Source organism: Aspergillus alliaceus, assembly GCF_009176365.1.
Source record: "Aspergillus alliaceus strain CBS 536.65 unplaced genomic scaffold BDW43scaffold_47, whole genome shotgun sequence".
NCBI lineage: Eukaryota > Fungi > Ascomycota > Eurotiomycetes > Eurotiales > Aspergillaceae > Aspergillus > Aspergillus alliaceus.
This window is the reverse complement of record NW_022474730.1, coordinates 112,186-127,812: the sequence shown is the minus strand read 5'-3', so window position 1 is coordinate 127,812 and position 15,627 is coordinate 112,186. Positions and strand designations below refer to the sequence as shown.

Sequence of the window (15,627 nt, the reverse complement as noted above, 5' to 3'; positions counted from 1 at the left end):
GGCGAAGGACCTTAAAAGTCGCTCCACGATCGGGAGCGGTATAGGAGCCCCCAAGGGTTTAGTTGCCGATATGACAACTGATAGAGCCTTGGCCCTTTTGCTTTTTTCGACAACTCGTTCCCATTCTTGCTTGGTCGGCTAATACCCCGGAAAATCATATGTTAAAACACCACCCATTGTGTCAAACATGCATTGACCATTTTTGTCTATTGTTCAAGATTGGGGGTTGGCATTAGACGTCTTCCGAACAGGATATATATCGGCCCGAGGATCTTGAAACCCCACGGCAATTGAATGACCATCGTATGATTATCACATCCCTCGCGCCCTTTCATCTACAACCATGAGCGCGTCCAGACCAGGCCGGTCCGCATTAAAGGCCAAAGTGCCTGTTCCCAGTCCCCAGAGGACCGGCAGTAGAATTCCGGTTGATGGTCTGGGGTTAGTTGCTATCCCCAACCCCCCTGGTAGAAGAAGTATTTAGATAGAAAGCCGGTTACCTAACCCTTTTCCAACAGCAAGAAGCCGCTACCAAGGCGGGCTAATCCGCATCTCACGAACCTCAGAGAGTCCCAGCCTCGCATGTCGCCTAGAGCAATGACCATTCTGGGCGTCGGTGTCCTCGGGATGAGCACGTACTGTGGTTATCTGTACGCATCCTACAGGCGAGAAGTAACCCACAGCCAATCTATGGATGTGCCACGTGATGTATCGGATCGATACAATCAGACGGCCAGGACATTTGACGCAGATGTCGAGATGTCTGAGAAGCTGATGCGGATGGGCAAGAAGCGGCGAGATCTTGTCCGGCAGGCCCGTGGCGACGTGCTCGAGGTGAGCTGTGGCACGGGCCGAAACTTGGAGTATTACGAGCTTGGGCAGCGGAGGCGACCCGATGAGAAAGGGCTCGTAGAGCTTCAGGGATGTCGCTCGGTTACGTTCGTTGATCTTAGCCCGCAGATGGTAGAGATCGCGCGAGAGAAGTTCCTGAAGTTGCACCCTGGGTTCAAGGAAGCTAGCTTCCAGGCTCAGGATGCGAAGGATGTGGCTCCTTCGGTGCCTGGGGAGAAGCGGGCTTATTTTGATACGGTCGTGCAGACCATGGGCTTGTGTTCGATGCCAGACCCCGTGGGCACGCTTCGCCATCTCGGGTCTATCACTGAGCCGGAAAAGGGCCGGATTCTGCTTCTAGAGCACGGTCGGTCGTACTATGACTGGTTGAATAGCATCCTTGATAATCTCGCTCCGGCCCATGCGGACCGCCATGGGTGTTGGTGGAACCGAGATATCGGGGAGGTTGTCCGGCAGAGTGGACTGGAGGTTATTGAGGAGAAACGATGGCATTTTGGGACTACGTGGAAATACGTGCTGAAACCGGCAACACGGTGATCAGCTTTTGATATTGTATATTAATGACAGAATACCATTTTGTAAAATCATACACACACACACACAAATATATATATGTATATTTAACTTGGATACAATCCCACCAGGAATACACAGAGTTACAGACACTACCCTTGCTCAAATATGCGAAACAAGATCAATACAGGGATATCCATTTTTCTACACAGTAGCATTGATATCACTTGATCATGGAGGCAAACTTAAGTATATAAGGGTTCAAGGATATGCCACGAGTTTGACCATCCAGTTCACATGATGTCATCAATGAATAACGTACAGAGTATAGGAAGCAAGGTGACGACATGGAAGAGTATAATTTTATAGCGTTATGCAATAATGAAACCCTTGCTGATGCAGTAGATAGAGTATAGAGTATATGTCTACTCGTCACCTACCACACCATGACAAGGAGAAGCGCTAAGCAACTACGGATGAGGACGGTGAGCATCGTGCCTTCCTTCCTAAGCTGGAAATGGATATAAAACTGGAATCGGTGTAGAATGAGGTCAAAATGGCGTTATGCACATACAGGGTAACAGTTACCTTGGTAATGTATGTGCAACACCGATATCTATCATGTACCTGTACCTGGGACCTTGTGAACCCCTCGCAGACTAGAAAGGTCGGAGAAAAAAAGGACGACAAAGCCCAAAAAAAAGAGAAGAAAACCAATATAGGATCCTTGCCCGATTGGATATCCATGATTAAGGTTTATCAACCTTGTCAGTACTACTAAATAGTGGTTGATGATGCTACGGAGTCCTCCGTATGGACATGGCATGGTTAGTATATCTGACATACTTTCCGACTAGGGTTTGATACTGTCCCGGGAAAGTTTTGAGTCCGGTTGGTTTATTATTCATTATCTTTTTTACCCCCAAGAGGCCCCCATCGTCTCGTGCTCAACCTGACTAGGAAGACGTGTAGAACTATCATAAGCGGAAGAGTCTGTACTGCCGCCCTAAGATGCATTTATTCCACCCGGGAGGGTGGGGAGCAGAAGAAGGTATGCATGGACACGTACAGCCTGTAAGCATCTACGTATGTAGTATGTAAGTAGGTATTGTAGATCAACTTCGGTATTACCCAGTTCATTTTTATTTTTATTTTTATTTTTGTTTTTATCGTAACTGTCTATCACCTTGAGACGAGGAGACTGGGAATGTATATCATCCCCCGCACCTCCAAACGAGTTATGTAACCCTCATTGTAACAGGTTGGAGACCCCTTTCCCCAGGCAACGAAGTTGATACGAGATACGGGGTGGGAATAATGTCACCTAAACTTTTTTGTGAAGTATGTCGATAGGTCGATAGCTCTACAGCGCCAGTATTGAGGGGTCCATACTCTGGATAGTATATCAATTATCATTTTGCAGCACAGATACGGAGGACATGATCCCTAATCACTGCTTATCGTTCTGGATAGATTAATCCCTTGCATGCGGGTGATACATCACACATCCCATCAACGACATGTATGCATGGGCAAACACCTGCAGCGCCATGGCCTTGGTCAACAAGCATGATCGCTCTATGCTGAGTTATCTATCTATCAATGGACGAGTCCAACACAGCTTTACCCATGGCATTTTCCACTGGATTGGACATTGCAGTGGCGAACTGTTACTGGAATAAGATCCATTCCATTTCCATTTTTCTCGACTCTCCATTGCTTTGGTGGGTAGACTATCCTAGCGCCTCCTTAGGTTCATCCGATTGGATTCCTTCCAAATCTTCTAGACGGCTCGGTATTTACTCCACTACGCCCGGTCTGATTTGTCGTTACTCTCCAAACGGTGGCGCTAGGAATGAGATTCCACGGAACCCGCTCTTTCAACGGTGGGGACTTGATGCTGCTGCGATTGGCCTCGTTTTGCCTTTGGGTTCCATTGCCCTTCTGGGTTAGTGCATGGAGCGAAATGCATAAGTCTTAACCATGTCTGGCACTAGCTGACCCGCACTAGGCGACTTTGTTCCTAGCCTACCTATTTGACCCTTGCCTTGTTTTTATTTTCTATTTATTTATTTGTTTTATTTTTTAAATTATTTTTGTGTTTTTGCTCGTCTAGTCTCCACCCCGTCGTCCTCAAACTACGGTGGCATGTCTGGTGTACCATGGGATAGATTCAGCAATGATGCACTTACCCGTAGACGGTGCAGCCTTTTTTCTTCTCTTTGTCAAGAACTGAAGTCTACTTCCGAGGCCGAGACAATGTCCTGACAAGTCGTAATTCTTCCTCAGTATGTACGTTAGAGACCCTGAGGTACATGCACCATGTGCGCAGGCCACCAAAATACCCATCGGCAAAGAGGGCAATATAATAATAATCTAAATTACGGTGACAAGATGTCGGTGAGGGAGGCCTGAAAATTAGTCCCATTAGACGGTGTAGAAAGGACTGCATTTAGACTGAAGGTCAGAGCTCGAGAACTACAATCTATACAATGGTTGATTGTTTATTGATTGCTCTCGATCCGAAATTCTTGCGCAGCAACCAAGTCCCAGGAGCTAAGTTACCAGACTTGCCTCTTATGTTAAGACTCCTCGGCGCATACTCCATCAGAAAGCGTCCATGCAGAACCTCAGTTGATCGCCGCCGCCTCCCCCGCAGCCAATCAGCAGGGCCGATATTCATCCCGGTCGTCATAGACACATGGTGGGCCCCACCAGGTCCTTGTACTTTTTTCGCCCCTTCATTCGGCCGCATGGATTGTTGTAGGCCGTCCGGTACGGTACCCGTATGTATCTCTGTATGCACACACAACGCACTTGCTTTAGGGCATGGATAGTCTCACTGGGGAAATCCAGCGGTGAAGGTGGATTGGAGGAGATAAATTGTTTTTGTTATTTTTCTTATTTTATTTTGATCACCAACATGGAGGGGTAAACGGGTGGGAAAAAAAAAAAAGAACATGTTGAAGGAGGAAAAACCAAAACAACCAAGAATTTTTTTTTTCTCCTTCTGGCATTCTTGGAAAGGAAGAAAGCCCCATTTTGGATGTCCAACCAATAAGCATCAAAAAAAAGCACCCGCTTTTTTTTTTTTTTTTTTTGCCTCAAAAATTTTTCATTTTTTCCCTTTCTTTGCTCCTGTTAGCACTAGCCTCCTTCAGTACCTTCCCTCCTAAACAAAAAGAAAGAGAAAAAAAAATAGTGAAGATCGAGAAAATTATCCACAGCCAAACGGCGATTCCTCAAAGCTGCGGAATTCTATTACTATTACAATTATTTTTTGATCATTTTTCTTGGTCGCCGCATGTCTTTTGCTCCATCAAGTCCCTAAATCTGGCCAACGAACTGCGCTGTGATTATCCTATTCTTCCCGCACACCCGGTCGGGAGGTATTCGCAGCATCATTATCACCGCCATCGTCTCCCTTTCCCTTTCCCTCTTCACAACCCCATCCTTATACTTCTTGTACTTCTCTCACCTCATCACCCTTTAACCTTCCTTCTTCCTCTACTCTCTCCCCCCCCCTTTGTGTTACTAGTGTCTATTCTTATTCTTATCCTTATTATTAGTATACTAGTTGTGTTGTTTCTATATCGCTTTGGTTTGTGTGTTTAGTTGTACTGTGTCTGCTATTATTATTATTATTATTGTGCCTTTTATCTAGAACTCCTATCTTTCCCCTCGTGTATCCTACAACTTTACTACCAAAAGTTCACTCCTTCATCAACCATGCCTTATAATACTCGTCGCAAGTCACTCTCGCTTCCGTCCCTGGGCATTCATCTTCCTAGTGCCTCCCGCCGATCCCCGTCTGCCTCGAAATCGCCACACGCGACCGACGAGCAGCAGCCTCCCTCCAAAAAAGTAAAGAGGTCGCACGACTCGGTTTCGCTATCCCCAGAGCCTACCGCCGAGTCGATACCAAACGCGAAGGAGCGGGTGCCTGTACGTTCGACTGGTCGGCGCGGAGCGCTGGAACAAACGCCACCCCCATCCCCCCTCGATGGAAGTGTTGCGCCCAAGATCGATACGGAAGGCATCAACGATGATATCGTGGTCGGCGTGATAGAACAGTTGGAGAAGACAGGGAATCGCCCACATCTGGTCAAAGAGCTCGCCGCCGTTCTAGTGACGCTCAATGAGAATGTCGCAAAGTATGTCTTGAGTGATAACCCTCCCTCATTCTTCGATGTGATTGCTAATAGTTTTGATGTCTTATAGCTCCGCGAATCCCGCCGCTCTTCTGTCCTCCCGATTGAGCACATATATGAAGCGTCCTTGGACGGCGCTCGCACCGTGTCCTCTGGCAAAGGAGCTGATTCCAGTTCACCCTCGCAAAGTGTACTATTACCTCTCAACGTCTCCCCGTCAGCCTCTGCCGGAGAATTCGGACGATATTATCATCCCGGGCGTGGAGGGGAAACACATCACGCCCAGCGTGTCTAGCGCCGATATGGACGAGGAAGACGCGTTGACGCGGGAAAGATCGCGCCTCAGCCCGAGTCCGGAGGTGGACCTATCCTCTCCCGACTTCGAGGAAGAGAATATTGATCTGGATACCCGTGATGATAGCGTGGCGAGACAATGTGGTACCGATTTTGACCATCAGCACGCGCGCCTCATGCATTCGAACCGGGCCGCGTCTCCCCCACTGGAGGGCGACGAAAAGGAGTTCACCCAGACTGCCAGTGCCGTTCGCGAGCGGGCCTCGGGGCAAAGATCAGGCCAGCTCGAGAAGTCCATCTCGGCGCTTTCGGAGGGGCTTAGCGAACTGGATGATGGAGCTATGAGCATTGCCGGGACTCCTGTAGAAGATGGTCCGCTCTCATCGATCAGTGGGGACCGGATGTCCGACAGTCCAGATGTCGACTATTTCTCCCACGGCGGGTATTTGGAACAGTCTTCCCTACAGGAGCAACTGCGACAACAGCAAGACCTTGATGAGGCTGCCGCTGTTGCTTTGTTTGGTACTTCACCCTCCCCATCCCTCACGTCGGTGGCCTCATCACTCTCGTCTGGCACGAGTGCGGCTTCGGACGATGGCCTCGATGTCGAAGTGAACGTAGACAGTGTGGCGACTGCACCACAGATTAGTCTTCCGGAAGATCCCGTTATTGCGCCTGTGTCGGCACTGAAGCGGTCCATCGACATGCTCAACAGCGGGGTTCCAGACCTGGATATGAAGATGTCGGATCTGGTCGAGCAGGACAGTAAGATGTCACTTGTTCCCAGGCCCGTCGCGGACACTGATGTGGAGATGGTTTTCGATTCCTGGAGAGAGATGCAGAATCCAGAGACCGTCGATGTCCACGAGCTCGATGAGATGTTCGGAGAGATCTGAGCATCGGATGTAACGCACTTCTACGTCCATACTGCTATCGATAGACTCGAGGCGCTTGGGCCTCATTCTAGACCTCGACGTCTAGTTCGAAATGTCTTATCATCTCCACTCCCCGTTGCCGCAGTCTCTTGGTCTACGTCCTGTCGTTCCGCATTCCTCTTACTCTAATTTTGTACAGTTCCCTCTGCTTAATGCTTGTTTTGTATTCCTCGAAATATTTATTCCACTTCTTCGGCCCGAGAGCCTTTTTCACCTGTACATATATTGTTGTGTTCTTTTCTTTTCCCCCCTTTTTTTTTTTTTTTTTTTTTTTTTTTTTTTCTTTTTTTTTTTTTTTTTTTTTTTTTTTTTTTTTTTTTTTCCCCCTTTGGTCCGCTTGACTCTTTTTTTGGTATTTTAATATCCCCTGACTGGTTTAGGTGTACATGTTTCGTCGTTCTATTACGGAGCGAATTGCCGTGTTTACTAGTCGGCGTGATGGGAGAAGAGATAAAAAAGGAGACCGATATTGTCGATGAAGTCGCTAACGGCCAGAGGAATGTCTACGGGTGAAAAAGAAGAAGATTTATGTTTGATGTCTCTATGTACATTTAGCGCCTGTGGACTCGAATTCTACAATTAACGATAGTGTGCTCTTACCACTTCTTCCCGATCTGCATGACGCACAGCGAGATGTGTATGATTATATAGCCAGTGTCGTCATCGCGGTGTTGATCTAAATTTAATCAGAAAGCCGATGACAAGTCCCCTGGTTGTGGCCTGTGATTGGCAGACTCCCCTTGGTAGTGGCCTTCCCCGCCCCGCCCTCGCATCAAATTCCCATCCATTCATTCCTCCACCTTCCGTCATGGTCCTTTCTTCTAATCCCGGACCATGATGTTACTGTTCCCATTCTCGACTCGGTAAACTGCTGAACTACACGGCTGGTGGGCAGAGACTCTATCAACAATCCCTTCTATCTCGACACTGTCGACGACTTCACTTGTCCCCACTTCTATGCACGATGGTAATCTTCTCGTTTGAGCGCTTGTCTCATAGTCGGTTTAAGCAATGAACGCCAGACTTGTGTGAAACGGAGTACCCAGAATACGTGATCACTTGCGCCAACCGCATTGTTTATTACAACAGCTACACCCTAGTATTCTTCGCTCATCTATCGCTGTGTGGCGAGACACCGCCAGGTCTCAACATTTAGTATGGATGCGCCTCCCAATCATCCCCAGTTGGCCGATGGCAGCTCCATGCCTACCCCGAGCTCCTCCGATACTCAGGATAATTTTATGGCTACTTCGAATCCTCCCGCCGGAATGGGCACCGCATCGCGTACTGTGCATATGTCCAATATACCTTCCCGAAATAGCCTACTTGGAAAGAAGCAATTCACTAATGCGAAAGTGGCCATCCCTCGGCAAAGATCTGGGGTTGCCCCTGGCTATAGTCGACGTGTGCCTTTGGCCTGCGAATCCTGCCGCGGGCGGAAAACAAAGTGCAGTGGTGACACGCCGGTTTGCAGACAGTGCAGGGAGCTGAGGGTGACTTGCAAATACCCAGCGTCATGGAGGGAACGAACTCAAGGGTATGGGGGAAGCTCATGTCTTCTTCCTGTGCTTAGTCCTCGACGGCTGACTTTCTCTCTACCTATATAGGCAATTGGACAGCCTCGCTGCGAAAGCCCAAGCGTACGAGAGGTTATTGAGAGACATTGGAAACGTTGTGGATGGAAGAACTGCAGAGCAAATTAGAATTACCTTGGAGAAGGTTGGTGCGCTTTCGTCTGCTCCGTTGATTATATATGCGTAAGTGTCCCTGACGGTAAAGTAGTATTCTAGTCCGGGTGGCGAGCGTGCTTCTACTGGCTCTCAGTCAAGTTCCGCGACACCCCAGGATAAGGACAGTTGTATTGATGAAGTGAGCTCTTCCTCTTCTATTGGGTCCCTAGACGCTATCGACCGTGTGGATGAAGATCTGAATCGTACTGCCCGCTCTCGAGCTACTGGTTATATGGGGAAGAATTCCGAGGTCACTTGGATGCAGAGATTGCGAAAGGAGACAGAACAACGCATGCGGAAGCTGCCTGGAACCTATAATGCGGAGCCCGAGGGTCAACTCGCCATTCATTCTATGAATTACCATCTTGATGATTTGGATATCTCAGTCCCCGGCCCGGTGCAGGTGTATTGGATGCCCCCTCGACCAGTGGCGGACAAGCTATTCGAAGACTACTTGGAAACGGTACACCCATTCTTTCCCATAATCAGCCATACACTATTCCGTGCACAGTACAGAACCTTCTTCGAGAGCGCTGCGCGCCCTGGCGACAAATGGTTGGCCATCCTTAACTTGATCTTCGCCATATCCGCCAAGCATGCCCAACTAACGCAGGCACCGTGGCATGGGGATGATAACGATCATTTGGTGTATTTAACTCGGGCTCGAATCCTTAGTATGAATGGCGATGCTCTATTTAGCCACCCCGATCTTCAGCAGGTGCAGGTTGAGGGCTTGGTTGCTTTCTATCTTCTTGCGTCGGATCAAATTAACCGGTATGTTTATTCCTTTTGCTGCATGGATGGAGCGCGCTGCGGCTTTGAACATAATACTGACCAATAAATTAGAGCTTGGAAAATCACAGCTTTGGCCGTGCGCTCGGCAATCTCATTGGGATTGAACATGAAGAACACTAGCGAAGGCACACCGGGAATTTCTAAGGAAGCGCGCTATAGGGTCTGGTGGTGTGTTTATACTTTCGAACACATGCTTGGAATTATGACGGGCAGAGTTTCCTGCATTACGGATGGAATATGTACAACACCTTTGCCTCTACCATTCGAGGAAGACCAACTTCGAGAGCCGGCCGCGACCAAGCTTCTCAATGACCCAGCCGTCCGCCAGGAATTGGTGGAATCGCCTCTAGCAAGCTCTCTTGTTCGACACATGCCCTCAAATCCTCACAAGGGCAGGGAAGCGAAACATACAGACAAACTGCGTGATACTTCATGGTTAAAGAGCCAGCCCATTAGTATGGCGCTTATCTTCCTTTATTATGTTGATCTGGCCGTTGTTGGCCAGGAAATAGTCAACCGGGTGTACTCACTGGATTGCGTCCTGGTACCGTGGAGGCACATTGAGAACCGTATCGGGGAGCTCCGATCTCGGATTGACGTTTGGTACAGCAACCTCCCAGAGGCGTTGGACTTCTCCCGGCGTGAAGATCAGGGTTTAGGCATGCTCCGTGGGAAACTCTTCTTGGCATTCCATTACTACAGTGCTCGAATCACCTTGGGACGTCCGTGTCTGTGTCGCCGCGATGCTCATCATACTAGCCCTCAGCAGAAGCCCTCTTTTAGTCACGAAATGGCGGAGATGACCTTGAACTCTGCGCGCCAGATGTTGGGCTTGATCCCGGATGAACCTGACCCTGTCCAACTCTATCAGGTTTGCCCTTGGTGGTGCATCCTGCACTATCTTATGCAGACGGCTACAGTTCTCTTGCTTGAGTTATCGTTCGGTTGTATTCATATGCCAGCCGAGGAGAAAGGTATGTTCGAAGCGTCCAAGAAGGCCGTACGCTGGCTCTTTTCCATGTCTGAATGTAGCCTCCCGGCACGGCGTGCATGGGAGCTGTGTGACGGCAACCTTCGGCGAATTGCCGTCGGCATGGACTATGACCTGAGTGACCTTCCCACGCCTGGCTTTGATTCAAACTCGCACGTATCTATGGCCCCAAACGCTGTTAGTGGTGTTGAAATGGGCGTACCTGTCAACCAGACAACGTCTATACCTGTTTTCTACGACGCAGGCGGCCGTCCAAATCAACAACCCGCTCAGCACGGGTTCCAGTATGACCAGACCCACCAAGCGTACCCCGGGATCCCATCGATTGACCCAACTTTATCGACCCTTGCCCTTTCTTCTACTGGAACGGATGCGTTCTTCCCTTACGACCCCATCAGTGGGGAATTCATTCGCTCATTCTTTCCCATCCCCCATGAGGAAGAGTCATGGGATCAAGCTTGAGCTGCCTGAAAGATTCAGTTCTTTGTATAAATTACTACCATCATTTCTGTTGGTTACTGAGGGGTTATTTTCCCATCTGTTTGTTCTTGTTCTTGAGGAATAATCTCAAGATCTCAAATGCTTTATATCACTCCTATTATGCGCGGTCATTCGCATGGGTTGGATTTCACAAAATATCATCGTGCAAGGAGTTATTGTGAGAAACATTGGGAGTTTGCCCGTACGGTGCTAGTGCTGTGGTGATAGATGATGGGTGGTCGGCTCATGATTTTGTATGATTCTGATGAACTTCTCCGGAATTGGCTTTTGTCTACCTAGCTATGCCTAATGCACAACCGAATTACTTTACAAACCAGGCAAACGTGTACAGTTTAGGTAGCCGTCCAGGAAATAACGCTTGAATAACAAGTGAGCGTTCTGCTCAATGCTATATACATATTCCATTATACATTTGGTATCTAACACATCTATAATATAATACAAAAACAATACAAAAAATTTCCAAGATATAGTATTCATGCATAGTACAGGATAAAATCGATCAACCACCCTACTCACGATCCACATCTTCCTGCACCAGAGCACCTTCTCTCTGCAGTCGCTGTTTCTTCATTCTCCTCAGCTCCTTCTGCCTCCGATATACAAGGCCTCCAACCTCGCGGTTGATATCCGGTCGGCGAAGACCGAGGGCCTCGAATTTCTTTATGCAGAATTCAAGAACGCCCCTTGCTGGATTCTGAGAATAGTCGATTGTTGATGACTGGGCGGGTGATGAAGCATCGGCGACAGGGCGCTGATGTTGGGCTTCATAAGCCTCATGTTCTTTCAAGGCCGCTTGGGCGATGATGCGGACGGTAGTGAGATTTGGGAGGATCAGCTTTTTCTGCACGTGTTTGAAATATCTTTCGTCGAAGTGGGGATCACCCTTTTTCGGGTCTCGTTCTTTGTTCAGGTAGAGACGGGGGATGCCGCCTTTTTGGAGACGGCGGGTGGACGGAGACTGGACGTCGACGCACCATGTGTCCCAGAGGCGTTTGCCGGCTGTGCTGCCTTGGGTGTCGACTACGGCGGAGAGGATGGGGTGGAAGGCGGTGGGAGGTACGTGGGGAATGGTGCTTCGGGCGATCTTTTGGGAGCGGAGGTTGGAGGATGCGGCGAGGTCGTGGAGGGCGCCGGGGATGGAGAGGAAGAGGCGGTGCAGTCCGTAGAGGGATCGCTCTTGGTAGTTGTCCCTTGGGTGCAGTTCATTGAATTCACCGTCCAGGATTCGTAAGAGAATATTCTTTGCTTGTTCTAGATTTCTGGTATGGTCTTCTGCTTTTGTTGCGTCGGATTCGGTCTTGACAATATGGTCTAATCTGATGATCTCAGCCGCTAATGCGGTGACATTGCTGTGACCCCATGATTTTGAGCGGTAGCCGCGGAGATATTCTAGTATTACAGTTACTAGGTCCCACTGATACATTGTGATCCGGTAGTTCAACAAGGCTCGCAGGGTGTTCGCAGAGAGGGGCTGTGTGAGAGACTGGACGACTGAATCACAGAGCGCACTATTCTTGGTAGCGGCGGCGAAACGAATGATGGATGGTGCCAGGGCTTGGTCCCCGTATGCGCTGGAAGGGATCGGGGGCCCGTCAATGTCGTTCGAGAAGAGCAGCCATTCGCCAAATGTGAACGCTCGGGACACTGTTACCAAGTCGAGAATTTCGGCTAGAGTAACAGCTGAGATTTGGGGCATCGATGATTCAAATGGCTTAAGAGACGCAAGGTCGCTGCTATCGAAAGTAGGAAGGTGTTCGTCATGGGACAAGTCGACCCGCGAGGAGAAGAACTCGCCTATGCGTTGCATTTTGCTCTTGTCAACTACAGTCTGGAGCCAAGTGAATGAGTCCATCGCATCTCCGCATAGGCGTTGCCGAGAGTAAAACCGGATGTTGTGTTCAATAAGTGTAGCTAAGGCTGTTGTCTCATCATATATCTGAGACGGCTGGAGTTGCTCCAGCTCCTCCTCGTCAGGGACGTGTAGGTCATTGCTCTCCCAGGGCGGAACAATATGAGGAATGGCTCGGATGAACTCGTCAAACGCCCGAGGATCAGCCTCTGGGTCGATACAGCCAGATTCGAGAACACGAAGAGTGAACCAGTTAGATCCCTTAGATGTGGCTAATGGGGTATCATCCATGGCTCCTTGAGCAATTGTGAACTTGAGCGAGGATATATGACGTAGAAGCACGGCCGAAGTTATACCCCGGAAGCCTAGTCCACGATATACCCAGTTGGGAAGATTATCCAACAATGAAGCGGCTACTTCAAGACTGATTGTTCGCTCCCCGAGTCCATTGAAAGGGGAGGGGCTGCTGCGCTTTCGAAGAGACGAAGGACCGTCAACCTGAGCCGGATGGCGCCAGGATACTTCCGAGTCAACTTTTGTTTTCCACACCGACTCTGGATGCTCAAGGAGGGGCCTCCAGCTTTGAAATTTCCAAGCCAGATCCCCCTTCCGTGTCTTTATTTGGTCAATCAACCATATACCCTCTGTGATATGTCCATGTTCCACACAACACCAGAGAATAAACTCTAGCCAGATTTCAGGTCCAAGTTCTCGGATCCCCATCTTGAAGGGAAGGAAAGGGGAGTCTTCGCCTGCTGCAGCCGCTTTAGCGGCTACTTCTGCTTCATGTACGAGCCATACTGCATCCGACAGGACACTCATGATATGATTAGAGAGTAGATGCATCGTTGGCGGTCGAAAGGCGACCTGATGGCTATCCGGGGTAGCATACTTGTATACTCTGTCAGATACCGCACCAGAGTGGTGCAGACGCGCAAGTATCCGGAACACGTAAGACATTGCCAGCTTTGAGTCATTTGGCGAGACATCAGCGGCGCCAAGCACAATCGAACCTAAGCTCTGCCATACTTGCGCCATGAACCGCCGGGAATGATCGTCCGCAAAGGGTCTTTCAGTCAGCGAATCCAGGCTTGTCAACTCAGATACCTGCACGGCTGGGTCTGGCGGGAGTTGCGGAGCCGATTCTATGCCTTGACCGGTAAATTGGTCAAGCGACACACTAGACTCATAGCCCCAGCTGTTGTTGGACAGAGTCTTAAAAGTGAGGGAGGCGTCGTTCAAAGCATCTGTGGCATCAAGTAGCTGACTCAGTAAAGTATAAACAGCAGGCCAATTGTTCAACCGGTATCCAAGATGGGCCAAGAGGTCCAGGTTCCCATAATGTCTTGCGTCGAACAGCAAGCTGCTTAGTTCGATTGTCCGAGTGAGAGACTCTTGGGATGCAGCGCCCGGTTCGGAAGACGGCAGCAGGTATTGTTCCAACAGTAAAATCCATGCCTCCGGATTTTTTTGCTGCGACCCAGCTATAGGGGATTTCTTATTTTCCGTTTGGACGTGGTCTCGCAGTAATCGACGGTCGATCGAAGGGCTAGAGAACTGGCGACCCCATTGCCGCCTTCCCGAGAAAGGTCTCCCGACTGGGAGCCCTTTGCGCTGAGAGTAGCTAAGCAGGCGATACAAGGAGACTGATGAGGTATGGAGCAAGTGTGACCTGCGGTCCAGACACAGCAGACGACCTGGACACAGGCACCTTTTCATGACACGACGGAGGATCTATCGGACAAGACCTGCGGGCGGAGGAAATGCAAATCTCGATGTAGCCGGCGGACGGACGTTCTGTAGTGCATGTCTAGCCATTCAACCGATCTCGCATTGCCCTGATGATGATCTAAAGTAATCTCAATTGTTCTGGCTGGCTGTTGGTTTCACCTTGATGAGGATTTGCGGAATTTCCACCGCAGAACGCAGAAAAAGAGTCCCCGATATAGCTGACTCAGCAGAAACACCTGACCAATCAGCACCCTCTAGTCACCTATATATACTATGTATGTACTTAAGTAGTACTTTTCCACGAAGGTTTACATATTTATATCAACTAACTCTTACGCTCTTTCAAACCCATATTTGATACAAAGAGCCTTTAAAGAAGACTACACGATATTGATTTCCTCTACTATAAAACATGGTGACGGTGTTCCTCCAAACGAATGGCTGATCCAGCAATCCATCCATTCAGAGACCGACAAAACTCACTCCCCCTGCACACAACGAATGCCAAGGGCTCTCTCAACGGTTGATCCGGACGTTGCGGGACCATCTAGTCGAAAATCGGGCGGACCTGCCGGGGGTGTCTGCGGTGGAAAGCAAAGACCGGAGAGCTATAAGGAGGCGGAACTCCGCTCGAGGAAGGAGTGGGCCACGAAATCGTAGGGATAGGAACAATGCCGGTGGGACGGGAACCTCCTGTGGGCCACGGAGTAACTAAAGGAGTGGTGGAAGGAGTCCCGGAAGGTGTTGCGGTAGGTGTTCCAGAAGGCTAAAGCGATTGTTTAGCGGATTTCCGCAGTTCTATAGCATGGCCACTCACAAAGGGGAAGGGCAGGATAGAGACTCTGCCAAGGTCCTCCTGGGCGATAGCCGGGGCAACACAAAGAGCAGCAGCAGCTCCCAAGATTGTGAAGGCCTTCATGATGAGATAGATTCAAATGTTAAATGAGCGATATCGTATCCGCCGGTTGTATGTAAAGGAATGGAATGAATGTGTACAGTTTGCGAAGGAAAGTCCGTGCACAGCACTGGTAGAGAAAAGAAAGAAAGAAAGACTGAGAGAAACAGACAGTCGGTTGCGATCTATGAATTTATATATCTACAAGAGGGCCAAGAATCGCTTTTCTTTTCGAAAAGGATGATCCTGATCAGCAGAGCCACATCCTGACTGGGGATGAGTGGAAAGAGCCCTGGTTTTGTTAGGGCTAGGTGGATTCGAAAGCAGACCGTCAAGGCCCTGATCGGCTTCGCAAGACCGAGAGCTCCTAGACGAAGGGGCTTCGGA

At 49.3% G+C, this 15,627-nt stretch overlaps 5 protein-coding genes across 5 annotated transcripts; 3 read left to right on the top strand and 2 right to left on the bottom strand.

The window, feature by feature from the left end:
- Positions 1 to 204: 204 nt before the first annotated feature.
- Positions 205 to 1,441, top strand: BDW43DRAFT_173940 (class I SAM-dependent methyltransferase). Its single transcript, XM_032038775.1, has 2 exons — positions 205 to 441; positions 519 to 1,441. The coding sequence occupies exons 1-2, from the start codon at positions 344 to 346 to the stop codon at positions 1,387 to 1,389; spliced, it is 969 nt and encodes a 322-aa protein (XP_031896819.1). The 5' UTR covers positions 205 to 343; the 3' UTR covers positions 1,390 to 1,441.
- A 3,653-nt stretch (positions 1,442 to 5,094) lies between these two features.
- BDW43DRAFT_302753 (uncharacterized protein) lies at positions 5,095 to 6,706 on the top strand (the record flags this gene model as incomplete). Its single annotated transcript, XM_032045294.1, has 2 exons — positions 5,095 to 5,519; positions 5,587 to 6,706. 2 exons carry the CDS (start codon positions 5,095 to 5,097, stop codon positions 6,704 to 6,706), a joined length of 1,545 nt encoding a protein of 514 aa, XP_031896818.1.
- A 797-nt stretch (positions 6,707 to 7,503) lies between these two features.
- Positions 7,504 to 11,085, top strand: BDW43DRAFT_287007 (Zn(II)2Cys6 transcription factor). The gene is made up of 4 exons (XM_032043107.1): positions 7,504 to 8,282; positions 8,353 to 8,464; positions 8,528 to 9,249; positions 9,322 to 11,085. The coding sequence occupies exons 1-4, from the start codon at positions 7,903 to 7,905 to the stop codon at positions 10,721 to 10,723; spliced, it is 2,616 nt and encodes an 871-aa protein (XP_031896817.1). The 5' UTR covers positions 7,504 to 7,902; the 3' UTR covers positions 10,724 to 11,085.
- On the bottom strand, positions 11,069 to 14,479 carry BDW43DRAFT_287005 (uncharacterized protein). Its single transcript, XM_032043106.1, has one exon. The coding sequence runs from the start codon at positions 14,331 to 14,333 to the stop codon at positions 11,274 to 11,276; it is 3,060 nt and encodes a 1,019-aa protein (XP_031896816.1). The 5' UTR covers positions 14,334 to 14,479; the 3' UTR covers positions 11,069 to 11,273.
- Positions 14,480 to 14,674: 195 nt separating this feature from the next.
- BDW43DRAFT_287003 (uncharacterized protein) lies at positions 14,675 to 15,300 on the bottom strand. The gene is made up of 2 exons (XM_032043105.1): positions 15,163 to 15,300; positions 14,675 to 15,111 (listed from the first exon to the last, which is right to left on the bottom strand). Exons 1-2 carry the CDS (start codon positions 15,262 to 15,264, stop codon positions 14,893 to 14,895), a joined length of 321 nt encoding a protein of 106 aa, XP_031896815.1. The 5' UTR covers positions 15,265 to 15,300; the 3' UTR covers positions 14,675 to 14,892.
- Between the last annotated feature and the right edge of the window lie 327 nt (positions 15,301 to 15,627).

Bases quoted from the DNA above. Each gene is read 5' to 3' on its own strand.
- BDW43DRAFT_173940 (XM_032038775.1), top strand. From the start codon at position 344: ATGAGCGCGTCCAGACCAGGCCGGTCCGCATTAAAGGCCAAAGTGCCT. The intron at 442-518 runs GTTAGTTGCTAT...CTTTTCCAACAG, and splicing joins ATTCCGGTTGATGGTCTGGG to CAAGAAGCCGCTACCAAGGC.
- BDW43DRAFT_287007 (XM_032043107.1), top strand. From the start codon at position 7,903: ATGGATGCGCCTCCCAATCATCCCCAGTTGGCCGATGGCAGCTCCATG. The intron at 8,283-8,352 runs GTATGGGGGAAG...CTACCTATATAG, and splicing joins TGGAGGGAACGAACTCAAGG to GCAATTGGACAGCCTCGCTG. The intron at 9,250-9,321 runs GTATGTTTATTC...CCAATAAATTAG, and splicing joins GCGTCGGATCAAATTAACCG to AGCTTGGAAAATCACAGCTT.
- BDW43DRAFT_287005 (XM_032043106.1), bottom strand. From the start codon at position 14,333: ATGAAAAGGTGCCTGTGTCCAGGTCGTCTGCTGTGTCTGGACCGCAGG.
- BDW43DRAFT_287003 (XM_032043105.1), bottom strand. From the start codon at position 15,264: ATGAAGGCCTTCACAATCTTGGGAGCTGCTGCTGCTCTTTGTGTTGCC. The intron at 15,112-15,162 runs GTGAGTGGCCAT...CAATCGCTTTAG, and splicing joins CTATCCTGCCCTTCCCCTTT to CCTTCTGGAACACCTACCGC.